At 45.9% G+C, this 16,196-nt stretch overlaps 1 protein-coding gene across 1 annotated transcript in view; it reads right to left on the bottom strand.

Annotated features, from left to right (window-relative positions):
- ikbkg (inhibitor of nuclear factor kappa B kinase regulatory subunit gamma) overlaps positions 1-16,196 on the bottom strand; it is a 50,077-nt gene that overhangs the window by 3,250 nt on the left and 30,631 nt on the right. Inside the window, exons 11-13 of the mRNA XM_071349419.1 lie at positions 6,000-6,134; positions 2,082-2,218; positions 1,860-1,936 (exon numbers count right to left, since the gene is read on the bottom strand). Of these exons, the coding sequence (XP_071205520.1) occupies positions 1,860-1,936; positions 2,082-2,218; positions 6,000-6,134 (349 nt within the window). The remainder of the gene's footprint in view (positions 1-1,859; positions 1,937-2,081; positions 2,219-5,999; positions 6,135-16,196) is intronic.

A 16,196-nucleotide genomic window follows, 5' to 3' on the forward strand; every position in this document is an offset into this window, starting at 1 on the left:
GGGGGGGGGGGGTGGGGGGTGTACTTGGTTGAGGGGTGTGTGTACCTGGTTGGGGGGGGCGTGTACCTGGTTGTGGGTGGGGGTGTACCTGGTTGTGGGGGGGGGGGGGGGTGTACCTGGTTGTGGGGGGGGTGTACCTGGTTGTGGGGGGGGGCGTGTACCTGGTTGGGGGGGGGGGGGGTACCTGGTTGTGGGGGGGTGTACCTGGTTGTGGGGGGTGTGTACCTGGTTGTGGGGGGTGTGTACCTGGTTGGGGGGGTGTGTACCTGGTTGGGGGGGGGTGTACCTGGTGTTGGGGGGGGGTGGGGGTGTACTTAGTTGAGGGGTGTGTGTACCTGGTTGGGGGGAGCGTGTACCTGGTTGGGGGTGGGGGTGTACCTGGTTGTGGGGGGGGGGGTGTACCTGGTTGTGGGGGGGGGCGTGTACCTGGTTGTGGGGGGGGTGTGTACCTGGTTGTGGGGGGGGGGGTGTACCTGGTTGTGGGGGGTGTGTACCTGGTTATGGGGGGTGTGTACCTGGTTGTGGGGGGTGTGTACCTGGTTGTGGGGGGTGTGTACCTGGTTGGGGGGGGTGTACCTGGTTGGGGGGGGTGTACCTGGTTGGGGGGGGGGGGGTGTACCTGGTTGTGGGGGGTGTGTACCTGGTTATGGGGGGTGTGTACCTGGTTGTGGGGGGTGTGTACCTGGTTGTGGGGGGTGTACCTGGTTGTGGGGGGTGTGTACCTGGTTGTGGGGGGTGTGTACCTGGTTGCGGGGGTGTGTGTACCTGGTTGTGGGGGGTGTGTACCTGGTTGTGGGGGTGTGTGTACCTGGTTGTGGGGGGTGTGTACCTGGTTGGGGGGGGGTGTGTACCTGGTTGGGGGGGGTGTGTACCTGGTTGGGGGGGGGGTGTACCTGGTTGTGGGGGGTGTGTACCTGGTTGTGGGGGTGTGTGTACCTGGTTGTGGGGGTGTGTGTACCTGGTTGGGGGGGTGTGTACCTGGTTGTGGGGGGTGTGTACCTGGTTGTGGGGGGGGTGTACCTGGTTGTGGGGGGTGTACCTAGTTGTGGGGTGTGTACCTGGTTGTGGGGGGTGTGTACCTGGTTACGGGGGTGTGTGTACCTGGTTGTGGGGGGGGGTGTACCTGGTTGTGGGGGGGGTGTACCTGGTTGCGGGGGTGTGGGTACCTGGTTGTGGGGGGTGTGTACCTGGTTGTGGGGGGTGTGTACCTGGTTGTGGGGGGTGTGTACCTGGTTGTGGGGGGGTGTGTACCTGGTTGTGGGGGTGTGTGTACCTGGTTGCGGGGGTGTGTGTACCTGGTTGTGGGGGGGGGTGTGTACCTGGTTGTGGGGGGGGGGGGGTGTACCTGGTTGTGGGGGTGTGTACCTGGTTGTGGGGTGTGTGTACCTGGTTGTGGGGGGTGTGTACCTGGTTGTGGGGGGGTGTACCTGGTTGTGGGGGGGTGTACCTGGTTGTGGGGGGTGTGTACCTGGTTGTGGGGGGTGTGTACCTGGTTGTGGGGGTGTGTACCTGGTTGTGGGGGTGTGTACCTGGTTGTGGGGGGGGTGTACCTGGTTGTGGGGTGTGTGTACCTGGTTGTGGGGGGTGTGTACCTGGTTGTGGGGGGTGTGTGTACCTGGTTGTGGGGGGTGTGTGTACCTGGTTGTGGGGAGGGGGGTGTACCTGGTTGTGGGGAGGGGGGTGTACCTGGTTGTCGGGTGTGTGTACCTGGTTGTGGGGTGTGTGTACCTGGTTGTGGGGGGTGTGTACCTGGTTGGAGGTGTGTGTGTACCTGGTTGTGGGGGGTGTGTACCTGGTTGCGGGGGTGTGTGTACCTGGTTGTGGGGGGTGTGTACCTGGTTGTGGGGGGGTGTGTGTACCTGGTTGTGGGGTGATGTGGGGTCGTGGTGGTCTGAAGACCTCCAGGTGTCTCTGCTGCATCTTCTCCATCCGAGCCCTGAAACACAAACACACACACACATTAAATACTTTATTTGAATCCAGGTTGTGTGTGTGTGTGTGTGTGTGTGTGTGTGTGTGTGTGTGTGTGTGTGTGTGTGTGTGTGTGTGTGTGTGTGTGTGTGTGTGTGTGTGTGTTTTACCGTGAGGTCCCCTCCTGTTTCAGACGCTCCATCTCAGCCAGCGATGTGTTCAGCTGGTCCTGAAGCTCCTCCTTCCTCTGGTTCAACTTCTCTCTGGCCTCCCGCTCCGCCAGGAAGTCCGCCTTGTAGATCTCAGCCTGACACACACACACACACACACACACACACACACACACACACACACACACACACACACACACACACACACACTCTCTTTATATACTTTATTTGAATTTACAAATCCCATGACAGGTGAGGGATTCGAATTTAAGAAGGTCACAGAATACAGAGAATGGAGGATGTAATGCCAGGGTAGTGGGTAGAGAATGGAGGATGTAATGCCAGGGTAGTGGGTAGAGAATGGAGGATGTAATGCCAGGGTAGTGGGTAGAGAATGGAGGATGTAATGCCAGGGTAGAGAATGGAGGATGTAATGCCAGGGTAGAGAATGGAGGATGTAATGCCAGGGTAGAGAATGGAGGTTGTAATGCCAGGGTAGAGAATGGAGGATGTAATGCCAGGGTAGAGAATGGAGGATGTAATGCCAGGGTAGAGAATGGAGGATGTAATGCCAGGGTAGAGAATGGAGGATGTAATGCCAGGGTAGAGAATGGAGGTTGTAATGCCAGGGTAGAGAATGGAGGTTGTAATGCCAGGGTAGAGAATGGAGGATGTAATGCCAGGGTAGAGAATGGAGGATGTAATGCCAGGGTAGAGAATGGAGGATGTAATGCCAGGGTAGAGAATGGAGGATGTAATGCCAGGGTAGAGAATGGAGGATGTAATGCCAGGGTAGAGAATGGAGGATGTAATGCCAGGGTAGAGAATGGAGGATGTAATGCCAGGGTAGAGAATGGAGGATGTAATGCCAGGGTAGAGAATGGAGGATGTAATGCCAGGGTAGAGAATGGAGGATGTAATGCCAGGGTAGAGAATGGAGGATGTAATGCCAGGGTAGAGAATGGAGGATGTAATGCCAGGGTAGTGAATGGAGGTTGTAATGCCAGGGTAGAGAATGGAGGATGTAATGCCAGGGTAGAGAATGGAGGATGTAATGCCAGGGTAGAGAATGGAGGATGTAATGCCAGGGTAGAGAATGGAGGATGTAATGCCAGGGTAGTGAATGGAGGTTGTAATGCCAGGGTAGAGAATGGAGGATGTAATGCCAGGGTAGAGAATGGAGGATGTAATGCCAGGGTAGAGAATGGAGGATGTAATGCCAGGGTAGTGGGTAGAGAATGGAGGATGTAATGCCAGGGTAGAGAATGGAGGTTGTAATGCCAGGGTAGAGAATGGAGGATGTAATGCCAGGGTAGAGGATGTAATGCCAGGGTAGAGAATGGAGGATGTAATGCCAGGGTAGAGAATGGAGGATGTAATGCCAGGGTAGAGAATGGAGGATGTAATGCCAGGGTAGAGAATGGAGGATGTAATGCCAGGGTAGAGAATGGAGGATGTAATGCCAGGGTAATGGGTAGAGAATGGAGGATGTAATGCCAGGGTAGAGAATGGAGGATGTAATGGCAGGGTAGAGAATGGAGGATGTAATGCCAGGGTAGAGAATGGAGGATGTAATGCCAGGGTAGAGAATGGAGGATGTAATGCCAGGGTAGAGAATGGAGGATGTAATGCCAGGGTAATGGGTAGAGAATGGAGGATGTAATGCCAGGGTAGAGAATGGAGGATGTAATGCCAGGGTAGAGAATGGAGGATGTAATGCCAGGGTAATGGGTAGAGAATGGAGGATGTAATGCCAGGGTAGTGGGTAGAGAATGGAGGATGTAATGCCAGGGTAGAGAATGGAGGATGTAATGCCAGGGTAGAGAATGGAGGATGTAATGCCAGGGTAGAGAATGGAGGATGTAATGCCAGGGTAGTGGGTAGAGAATGGAGGATGTAATGCCAGGGTAGAGAATGGAGGATGTAATGCCAGGGTAGTGGGTAGAGAATGGAGGATGTAATGCCAGGGTAATGGGTAGAGAATGGAGGATGTAATGCCAGGGTAATGGGTAGAGAATGGAGGATGTAATGCCAGGGTAGTGGGTAGAGAATGGAGGATGTAATGCCAGGGTAGAGAATGGAGGATGTAATGCCAGGGTAGAGAATGGAGGATGTAATGCCAGGGTAGAGAATGGAGGATGTAATGCCAGGGTAGAGGGTAGAGAATGGAGGATGTAATGCCAGGGTAGAGAATGGAGGATGTAATGCCAGGGTAGAGAATGGAGGATGTAATGCCAGGGTAGTGGGTAGAGAATGGAGGATGTAATGCCAGGGTAGAGAATGGAGGATGTAATGCCAGGGTAATGGGTAGAGAATGGAGGATGTAATGCCAGGGTAAAGAATGGAGGATGTAATGCCAGGGTAGAGAATGGAGGATGTAATGCCAGGGTAGTGGGTAGAGAATGGAGGATGTAATGCCAGGGTAGAGAATGGAGGATGTAATGCCAGGGTAGAGAATGGAGGATGTAATGCCAGGGTAGAGAATGGAGGATGTAATGCCAGGGTAGAGAATGGAGGATGTAATGCCAGGGTAGAGAATGGAGGATGTAATGCCAGGGTAGAGAATGGAGGATGTAATGCCAGGGTAGAGAATGGAGGATGTAATGCCAGGGTAGAGGGTAGAGAATGGAGGATGTAATGCCAGGGTAGAGAATGGAGGATGTAATGCCAGGGTAGAGAATGGAGGATGTAATGCCAGGGTAGAGGGTAGAGAATGGAGGATGTAATGCCAGGGTAGAGAATGGAGGATGTAATGCCAGGGTAGTGGGCAGAGAATGGAGGATGTAATGCCAGGGTAGAGAATGGAGGATGTAATGCCAGGGTAGAGAATGGAGGATGTAATGCCAGGGTAGTGGGTAGAGAATGGAGGATGTAATGCCAGGGTAGAGAATGGAGGATGTAATGCCAGGGTAGTGGGCAGAGAATGGAGGATGTAATGCCAGGGTAGAGAATGGAGGATGTAATGCCAGGGTAGTGGGTAGAGAATGGAGGATGTAATGCCAGGGTAGTGGGTAGAGAATGGAGGATGTAATGCCAGGGTAATGGGTAGAGAATGGAGGATGTAATGCCAGGGTAGAGAATGGAGGATGTAATGCCAGGGTAGAGAATGGAGGATGTAATGCCAGGGTAGAGAATGGAGGAGGGGTGAGTGTGTGTACCTGGGCGGTCAGAACAGGGGTGAGTGTGTACCTGGGCGGTCAGAACAGGGGTGAGTGTGTACCTGGGCGGTCAGAACAGGGGTGAGTGTGTACCTGGGCGGTCAGAACAGGGGTGAGTGTGTACCTGGGCCGTCAGAACAGGGGTGAGTGTGTACCTGGGCAGTCAGAACAGGGGTGAGTGTGTGTACCTGGGCAGTCAGAACAGGGGTGAGTGTGTACCTGGGCGGTCAGAACAGGGGTGAGTGTGTACCTGGGCAGTCAGAACAGGGGTGAGTGTGTACCTGGGTGGTCAGAACAGGGGTGAGTGTGTACCTGGGTGGTCAGAACAGGGGTGAGTGTGTACCTGGGCCGTCAGAACAGGGGTGAGTGTGTACCTGGGCAGTCAGAACAGGGGTGAGTGTGTACCTGGGCAGTCAGAACAGGGGTGAGTGTGTACCTGGGCAGTCAGAACAGGTGTGAGTGTGTGTACCTGGGCAGTCAGAACAGGGGTGAGTGTGTACCTGGGCAGTCAGAACAGGGGTGAGTGTGTGTACCTGGGCGGTGAGAACAGGGGTGAGTGTGTGTACCTGGGCAGTCAGAACAGGGGTGAGTGTGTACCTGGGCAGTCAGAACAGGGGTGAGTGTGTGTACCTGGGCGGTGAGAACAGGGGTGAGTGTGTGTACCTGGGCGGTCAGAACAGGGGTGAGTGTGTGTACCTGGGCGGTCAGAACAGGGGTGAGTGTGTACCTGGGCGGTCAGAACAGGGGTGAGTGTGTGTACCTGGGCGGTCAGAACAGGGACGGTCTCTAGAGATCCTCTCTGTTGCTCCACCTCTTCCTTCAGCTTGTCAATCAGGTCCTGTTTCAGAGCCAGCGCTCTCTCTGCCTCCTCCAGACGGACAACCATGTCTCCTCCCTACAGACAGACATTACATACGGTGTTATTAGTTACTGTTGTCTCCTCCCTACAGACAGACATTACATACGGTGGTATTAGTTACTGTTGTCTCCTCCCTACAGACAGACATTACATATGATGTTATTAGTTACTGTTGTCTCCTCCCTACAGACAGACATTACATACGGTGTTATTAGTTACTGTTGTCTCCTCCCTACAGACAGACATTACATACGGTGTTATTAGTTACTGTTGTCTCCTCCCTACAGACAGACATTGCATATGGTGTTATTAGTTACTGTTGTCTCTACCTCTGCCACACACACACACCCTCTGCCACACACACACACCCTCTGCCACACACACACACCCTCTGCCACACACACACACCCTCTGCCACACACACCCTCTGCCACACACACACACGCACCCTCTGCCACACACACCCTCTGCCACACACACCCTCTGCCACACACACCCTCTGCCACACACACCCTCTGCCACACACACCCTCTGCCACACACACCCTCTGCCACACACACACCCTCTGCCACACACACCCTCTGCCACACACACACACACACACACACCCTCTGCCACACACACACCCTCTGCCACACACACACCCTCTGCCACACACACACACACACCCTCTGCCACACACACACCCTCTGCCACACACACCCTCTGCCACACACACACACGCACCCTCTGCCACACACACCCTCTGCCACACACACCCTCTGCCACACACACCCTCTGCCACACACACCCTCTGCCACACACACCCTCTGCCACACACACCCTCTGCCACACACACACCCTCTGCCACACACACACCCTCTGCCACACACACACCCTCTGCCACACACACACCCTCTGCCACACACACACCCTCTGCCACACACACACACACACACACCCTCTGCCACACACACACCCTCTGCCACACACACACCCTCTGCCACACACACACACCCTCTGCCACACACACACACACACCCTCTGCCACACACACACACACACCCTCTGCCACACACACACCCTCTGCCACACACACACCCTCTGCCACACACACACCCTCTGCCACACACACACCCTCTGCCACACACACACCCTCTGCCACACACACACCCTTTGCCACTGTAGTAGTAACATAATTGTAGTAGTAACATAAGACACATGGATAACATATAAAGACATAAGACAGCTGAACATTAAAGTAACGAACCACATGTTCACGTTGATCATGAGACTGTGGTAATGGAGATATACTAAGGGACGTTCTGGCCCTCTTATTTTCTCCATTGTGCTGACAGACTGACCAGACACATGGGCACTTAAAACAATTGGACACACTAGACTTATAGTCTACACATTCCACTAAAAGCACACATACCAGAGAAATATGCCTAAAGCAACTGGACACTAATGATAAGAAGAGACATAGAGTCTGCCAATTCCAATAAGGACATACCAGAGAACATGCTGGGGCATTGAGTTAAATATAGGCCTATAGGATAGATGGACATATATTATTTTTAAGACAAGCACGGGTCTGGCCACTATTATAATTTAACTGAAAGCAGATAATAGGCGTTAGTAGGCGTGAACAAGCAGGAAGCCTGAACTAAAAAGATAATGATGGCAGGAAGAATTAGGGGAAGTATGCTTATTTGCATATGGGGTGGACCCATATGCTATTTATGTATAAATGTTGGAACCGGGGTTGGGAAGCGGAGTGTGTTCCGCGGGGTGTGTTCCGCGGGGGGTGTTCCGCGGAGTGTGTTCCGCGGGGACATGCCAGTTGGCTGTACAGTTGTAATAAAGAGCATGTTTGAATTTACAAGTTCTGATAAGCGTTGTATTTGAAAATGATTTTCCACGACATAATTGGCGAGCTAGCCAGGAGTGACAGGGACGGGGACGTTCTTGGCTGATGACGGGTTCTTTGGACAATCTAACAAACAGAGGTGGCCACCCAACTATATGAGGTAAGCAAGTTCTTACAATAGTTGAAATGTTTGTGTAGATTGCTTCAGAGTCCTGTCTCAGCGGGAGGAATGTCATGTAGGTCTCTCTCTCAAATTTCCTAAAAACGATAAAAACGAAAGAACTTTTGAATTCAAATAAATGTGCATGCATGTGTGAGTTTGGGTTTTGTATGAATGCGCATGTCTAGAGATTGAGTGAACTGGAACTGTGAACTTTGCTTGTGTCGGGTGTTTGGCTGGGGGGAGCGGGCATTTGTTTTGGTTGGACTGCTCGAGACAGGTTCATGTGTCTGGTTTGATTGGGGGAGTTGTTCCGTCTGATTCTGCTTGGCCGGGTTCGACCGTATCAGGATCTGTTTTGGGATGTGCGTAAACACACCTCAGTCAACCTGAGCGGGCGACTCGTGTCGGGTGTGTGTGATTCGGACTGCCCCTCTCGTCGGACCATTCATTTTGAGCAGCCTTGTGTGGGCTGATCGGCGCAACTGTTTGTACTCTCTAGTTGAGCGGCTGGGCTCAGGCGCAGGGCTACAACTAGCAGCTCATACGGTCAAAGCATAAATCAGTAGGTTGTAGGAAAACGTTGGCCCGATTGTGCGGCGTTCAACTGCAAAAGTAGCTTATACGGTCAAAGCATAAATCAGTAGGTTGTAGGAAAACGTTAGCCCGATTGTGCGGCGTTCAACTGCAAAAGTAGCTTATACGGTCAAAGCATAAATCAGTAGGTTGTAGGAAAACGTTGGCCCGATTGTGCGGCGTTCAACTGCAAAAGTAACTTATACGGTCAAAACATAAATCAGTAGTTAAATAAATATTCATAGTTTCCGCTCTGAAAGGAGGACTGTACGGGTGAAATATGTAGGTGCAGGAAGAACGTTAGCCCGATTGTGCGGCGTTCAAATGCAAAAGAAATCCTGCGAATAAAAAACCGCTCTGTCTAGCTAACAGGGTTTTGTAATTCAGTAGGTCACGCCACAATACTACTCTAATAATAGAAGAAAAGATCAGTATTGGGGGGGGTGAATAGGATATGAAGACAAGCTGATCCGATTAGACAGTAGTCTCGTCATATTGTAGAAATCTTAGCAGTCTAGGCTTATGTAGGAGGAAGTGAATTAAGTCAATAAAGAAAGACTGAGTTGTTTTGAGGTAAAAACAAAGGGATTGAATGAACGGATGAAACATAAAAGGATGAATGATAATGTTGTAAGAAATGAGTAGATCTGTGTAGAGATAGAACATTAGGAAGGAAGATTAGGAAAATAGTGTGTGTGTGTCTGTGACTAACTGCTGGTAGGAAGAGGCATGCGCAAGCCTCTCTGACAGTTAACTGAGTGTAATTTGAGAAGGAGAGTGCATTTAACTCTCACAGGGAAGAGGAACGAAATTAAGGAACATCGAAGTAAAATAAGTTATAATCAAGGATAAAAACACTGATGTGATAAAGTAATAAGCGACCATAGTAGAATACTAAAAAAGGTGTTAAAATAAATAACCATAAAGATAATAAAAGAGGTTTAAACCAAATAGTATAAAAACGGATAGAACAGTGTGTAACAAAACAGAAAGTAGAATCGTCGATAAATTGAAATTGTACTATAAAGTTAAAAATGAATCTAGGTTAGTTAAGATAAATAGTGAAATTCAGGACAGATTATGGATTCACGAACGGTGTAACAAAGGAAGAGGAAAAAACAGGCCGTCGATCACTCTGTACCCACAGAGACTGCAGTCTAAAAATAGCCTGAAGGACAGAGACCAGAATATGAGAGGTTTGTTTCACTAAAACCGTGAATCGGGAATTAAACAGTAAAATGGGATAATAGACTAAATAAATTAATAAAGGTAAAAGTAAGACGTTAGATAGAGATCTTAACGGAGCGGGCAGTGGACTGGTGTGACTCAGTTGGTAGAGCATGGTGCTTGCAACGCCTGGGTTGAGGGTTCAATTCCCACGGGGGGACCAGGATGAATGTGTATGAGCTTTCCAATTTGTAAGTCGCTCTGGATAAGAGAGTCTGCTAAATGACTTAAATGTAATGTAAATGTAATCATAAAATTGATTAGAGCTATAAGAATAGCATAAACCAAACGGATAAAATGAATTAATAATGATATCTGTAAAGGGAAAAACACAGTGATATTTGAAGTACTGTACTAGAATAAGACATTAAGTCTTCTGTAGTATTCAGAAATAATGTCTGTACTATAAAGAGTAGGCTTTGATAAGAGAAATTAAGTGATGTGACAAATGAATTATTAATTGGAAAGGAGATTAGCTCTACCTCGGAAAAATAATAAATAAAAGGTGTATGGGAGTATTTAGGAAAAATAAATGAATAAATAGTGGCATGAAAACAAAAATGATTGTTTCTCCCTAGCATAGAGGGTTTTTAAAAAGCCATGGAGTCACTGAAAGACGCGCACATTAGTTCTACCGACTTCGGATTGAATATGAAAACACTGGATAATGGGGGACGCCATTACTCGGTAACATTCTATCTTCAGAAAATACATTACTATAAAAGGCAAATGTGGTTCCACTCGTCCTCGCAGACGTGCGGGTGATTAGTAGAACTATTGACAATATCTAAAAACAAATAAGAAAATAGCTCCCTGTTTTGAATATGGATATAGCGGGTTATGGGGAAAATTAGTGTAAGGTGACACTAGAACTTAGTGTGGTAGCAGGAAATGCCGATATACGAGAGTTTATTTCCTTGTCAAAATAACAAACAACTAATCGGTTTGAGGTTAGTGTGAATGGAATTTTTACTTGGCGGTGTATTGTCTCTGAGCGAACAATGAGTGGTTCATAGAGATTACAGTTTATATGTGGTCAAGACGAAGTATTAGATCACGTTTGACTTGACATATAGTAGAGTACAGATGGAATTTTAATTGTTAGACATTCTATACCGTCATTCTCTGAAAAATGTTAAGATGTTTATGGAATAAAAACTATTTGCAGATTAAAAGCTGACGTTGTGAAATTAACGATATGTATACTTTCTTTTCCAGAAAAGAAGGGTTTAATCTTCTCTGGTCAAAATATCATTGGAGTCTGCATTACTGTGGAAAGCAGTTAATTAAAGTCAGACGCTTTAAAAATAAAAATATCTGGATAAGGCTAATAAATGGAGTTCTGGATAAGTGAGTCCAGTCCCTGTGTGCTATTGGCTATGGTTTACTAGTAAGTGCACCATGTACTGGGAATGAATATACATTAGTAGATTTATTGGAAGGGCTTTTTCCACTTCAGTTTCAATTTGGGTATGCAGAATGATGGAATTATTTTTTGAAAAATGTATTTAAGTTGTTCCTAAAGAAAGGGGAGTGGAAACATTTTAATGGTGTCAAAATGCCCTGATTCCTAAGAATTTCCTGTGAAAGACTGATCACCTTTTACTAGAAATTGTTGGAACAGGTGGGATTTAATTTTTAAATGATTAAAAGACACAAGACTCTATTCAAAATGTATAATTACTTTGAAAATCTATTATGTCCCTGGGAAAATTATGAAGAGTTGTACCCTTAAATTGAATAAGTTATTCGGAATAGGTTTATTTTTGTTTTTTTGATATAACATGTGTTCATAGGTAAAATTATCAGTTCCTTGGGGTTATGGTCTTTGGGTAAATACACAAATGTGCTTTGTTCATTCTGCATATAAAAAGTGATGTAAGTTACTCCAAAGGGTTTATTGGAGTGTGGGTTTCTGTGTGGGTTTTGTTGATAAATACATCATCTGTAATTCATCTGAGAGATCACCAGTAGAATAAGGGAGTTGTCATAAAAGGTGACATCAGAATGCTTTAAGGCATGGGAGAGAATATCACCACAAGTGGGTGTGGAGCTCATACCCACCCTAATCGACTGAATAGTGAGGGACAACTGTGTCTGATGACCTGTGAACTGTATCAAATAATAGACATGTTGAAATGTTATGGGCCAGGGTGAATTATGAATTAAAAGAATTGGGGTATTGAACTTTTATTACCAGGCCACTCATGAGAGAAAAACTGAGACAAAAGGGCTATTGGGAAAATAGATAATACTGGTAATAAAAGTGTTTAGTATAAATGTTAATTATTAAAGGGATGATGTGTATTGAATTGATCAGGTCAAATTTGAGTTAAAGTAAACACTAAGGATTGTTATCCTGAATATTGGGTTGGAAAATGTATAAAAAAAAATAAAAAAAAATAACTGTTTAGTTATTTAGATATAGCACTGTTTAAATTTAATAGGCCTAGGGCCGCTCTGGAATTTAATCCTGGGACAAGGAGGTTGACAAAACTTCCAGAATATTTGATTAAAGGTTTTTTGTTTCTTTTGTTTTATAATGTCATTGGAATTGTAATGATAAAACTTTTATAAAATAATGGAATAAAAAGGTATTCTGTTGTGCGATGATACCCAATGATGAAGAAGAAAGAGACCAACAATAACTTGGGCATAGAATGACACGGATGGACGTTTTCTCCAGGTTTAATTACATTACAAGTAGTGGTGATATTGCAAATGTGCAATTATTATAATTCTTTTTTTTTTTTTTTTTCTCTCTTTTTCTCGTTTGGTCAATTTATTTTTGTTTTGAGGAACATAAGGTTGTGTATATGTTCCTGAGGAGGGATTGATACTGATATAAATGATATATAAATTGACTTAAGGATGTTTTAAGTATGTATCAAACAATGGCTGTTATGGGTTAGGGGACTCATAAATGAAGGTAATGGTAGTGAAGGGGTGTTATTTCTAGAAACTATGTATAAAAATAGAGATAATTCACAGAAAAGGAAAGACAGCTGGCTGTGTAAAATATAGGGACAATTCAAAAGTAAATAGAACAATTCACATATCTAAAGATATGGTAAAAAGAATAAGTGGTGGCATTTTGAACATTAGAGCAAAAGTTTAAGAAACTTATGACTTAGTTTTGTTAGGATTGGATATTAATCCAACTGGAAGATGCTTGAATGATTATATGTTATTTTACAGCAGTTGCTGTAGGGACAATCATTTGACTATCATTATGAATATTTCTGTGGCAGGAGGCCAGGTATTTGAGGCAGAATGGTTACATAGGGCTGTTATTAAAAATTAAGATTTAGTGATCTTGCTATAAGAAGGAAGTCTGTTGTCAGGGAATAACCCATGTGTTAGTGTGTATGTCCTCAGGAAAAAAAAAAAAAACAGCCAGAAATGGAAGGGCTTGGGCTGCATTCTGGAGACTGAGTGTACATCAAGATACACCAGGCTGGTGGTATACTTCTTACAACACTGCAGTGGTAAAGTTCTTCATGTTTCTCTTTGGTGGGTGCATAAGTCTCACGAGAAGTGAGGTCCAGCTGAATAATGGGTGAGCTTGAAAACACCATGACAGAGGACGTGGAATCAGAGAGAGAGAGAGAGAGAGATTAGATTCCACTATAGACATATTGGGTTGAGTTTGGGGGCTACTTTAGACATACTGGGTTGAGTTTGGGGGTTATTACTGGTTTCATTTTATAATACATCATGTGAAAAAGAATAGATGATAGGATATTATACTCTAAACAAACATGTTAAAGGGATTGATATGAAAGCATAAACAGTGTTGAATTAATTCAAGAAGAGATAATGTTAATTGTAGGTTATGCACATGATTATCAGTTAAAATGGAGCAGATGGGAAACTAAGTAAAAATTGACATGATTTGGGAACACCTCTCAGAACCTGGGGCCGAAAGGGGAAGACTGGGTGGAAGCATGAGGAAGCTTTTTAGGGCTTTTATTTTTGTGGAGTCCAGCAGAAAAGTATCCTGGAGGCATAGAGTCAGGTAAAGAGAGAGTGGGAATTGTCATGGTCTCAGATTTCAGTTTGCATGAATATATTTATGCATAACACATAACATTGTCAATGCTGTTATGTTTTGTCTGTTGTTTTCCAAGTCTTATGTTTAGGAAAACAGAAGGAGAGGGGTTCGCCAGCTTCAGCTGGAATGTCAGTTTGTTGTGTGATGAGTGATGGAAGTAAGAGGATGTATGGTGTAATCATAGAACAGAGGCCATAAGTCTCTAAGTATGAATGCCTCACAGAAAGAAGGCAGAAACCTGAACCAGGACGAGAGGTTCCGCGTCTGATGATCCAAGGGGACCAGAAGGACCTCTTCCAGTGATACCAGGAGATCTAGTCTACGTTCGAGTGTTCCGGAGGAAGTGGGATCAACCAAGAAGAGAAGGACCCTATGAGGTGGCCAAAGCAACAAGAACGGCCGTCCAAGTGAAAGGAAGCTAGAGGTGGTACCATCTGAACCACTGCAGCTGAGTCCCAACAGAGAGAAGGACACAACCACATAGAGATGAGGACACAGAGGATGCTGATTCACCAGGAGGGAGCCCGGAGGGAGCAGGAGCAGCGGAAACGATTGAGACGCCAGGGAGGAGCCAAGAAAACAGCAAATCAAGTGAAGGCCAAAATACGACAAGTGCACCGACTAATGCACCCAGAAGAGGAGGAGAGGCCTCACAAGGCACAGAATGAGAACATCTTTTCCCTAAAAATTGAAACCTTCCAGATGGAAGTTAAGTCCGGCCTGAGGAGGGAGCCTCAGGTGAAGAAAGAGGAGGAAAAGTCCCGCAAGCTGAAGAACATGGGGATTTCCCCACAATTGACTTTCAAACTTTTGAATGGTCTCCTTTACAGACAATTGAAGTTAGAACAACAAAAGAATAATGACATTGACATAACAGAAGTAACAGTGAATTCTAGTATAGAACCAACAGACTAATGCACAATCAAGACGTAGGATGGAAGCAGGAAGAGAAGAAAGGAATCAGTCGAACAATCCAAAAAGACTGACAAGGTTTGAATCTCTGTTCCACCTCAACTTATAACAGAAGCTGGAGAACTGAAGTCTATCTCAATCATAAGGATCAAACCCTTACTGGAGATGGCCCTCTGTGAATGGACACATCACCAAACATAGGGACAAGTCGTTTGGGATCCGAAAGGATGTGACCTGACATTAATCAAAGAAAAAGACGAGAGGGTGCTCATCATGAATCAGATTGAACCTGTTGAAGGTGAAGAATTAATAGTTGAAATAACAAGAACAACAGTGACCGAAGGGAGTAGCACCATGGTCATTAAGATTGATCCTACCCCTGCACCTGAACAGGAAGAGCCTGTGACAACGACAAGGGTGGCGGCTGCTGTGACGACCACAGTAGCTACCACTAAGATGACATCAACCTCCCTTACCAAGCAGATCACTGTACCCACAAAGCAACCTGAGACATCAGAGTCAGGAGAGTTTTTTTACTGACATTTGGAACTTTCTGATAAACTCTAATGATCTACCTCAAGATAAGAACATTGAAAAAGCGACAGAATTAGATATATTAGAACCACTCAAGGACAGCACATGAGAAGAAGTAGTGAAGAACGAGTGGTACAAATGGGCTAAGTATATGGCAAACAAACACAGAATGGACAATTGTATTTTGTGTAGAAAATCACATTTGTCTGATCTTTTAATAGTTTCTGAACTGTCATCATTTCAAAACTGTGTAAGTTGGAAAAAGGACCATTGTACCAATAGAAAGTATTCTATTCCCTTGTGTGACATAGAATATAGGATTGCTCTGGGTAAGCACTAGGGGTAAAACTATGTTGAATAAGACCATGTTGGGAGACAATGATTGTGATGCCTATAACATTAGGACTGAATTAACTGTACCTCAATTAGACAGAGGTACCGTGATTGAAGGAAAATATGAATGTTTTTACAGACACCACACCGAAGGAATTGATGTAGGAAACACCACAGTAGAAGTGATACTATTTGGGTGTTAGAGAATGTGGGAGTTCGTAAAAGTAATGATAAAGGGTTGATTATGAATAGAAAAGGGTTGTGTGGTCACATAACTCAGGTTGCACAGTCTCTCACTATGCTAAAGAATCAAGACAGAGGTATTGCGGATAATTTCTGGATGTGTGGAAAAAACAAATTGTTGAATGTATTGCCTAATGAATGGATTGGTCTTTGTGTCTTAGTTAGAACAATTCAACAGGTTACCATTATTAAATCACCCCACGATGA

This window comes from Salvelinus alpinus, chromosome 17 (genome assembly GCF_045679555.1).
Source record: "Salvelinus alpinus chromosome 17, SLU_Salpinus.1, whole genome shotgun sequence".
Lineage (NCBI taxonomy): Eukaryota > Metazoa > Chordata > Actinopteri > Salmoniformes > Salmonidae > Salvelinus > Salvelinus alpinus.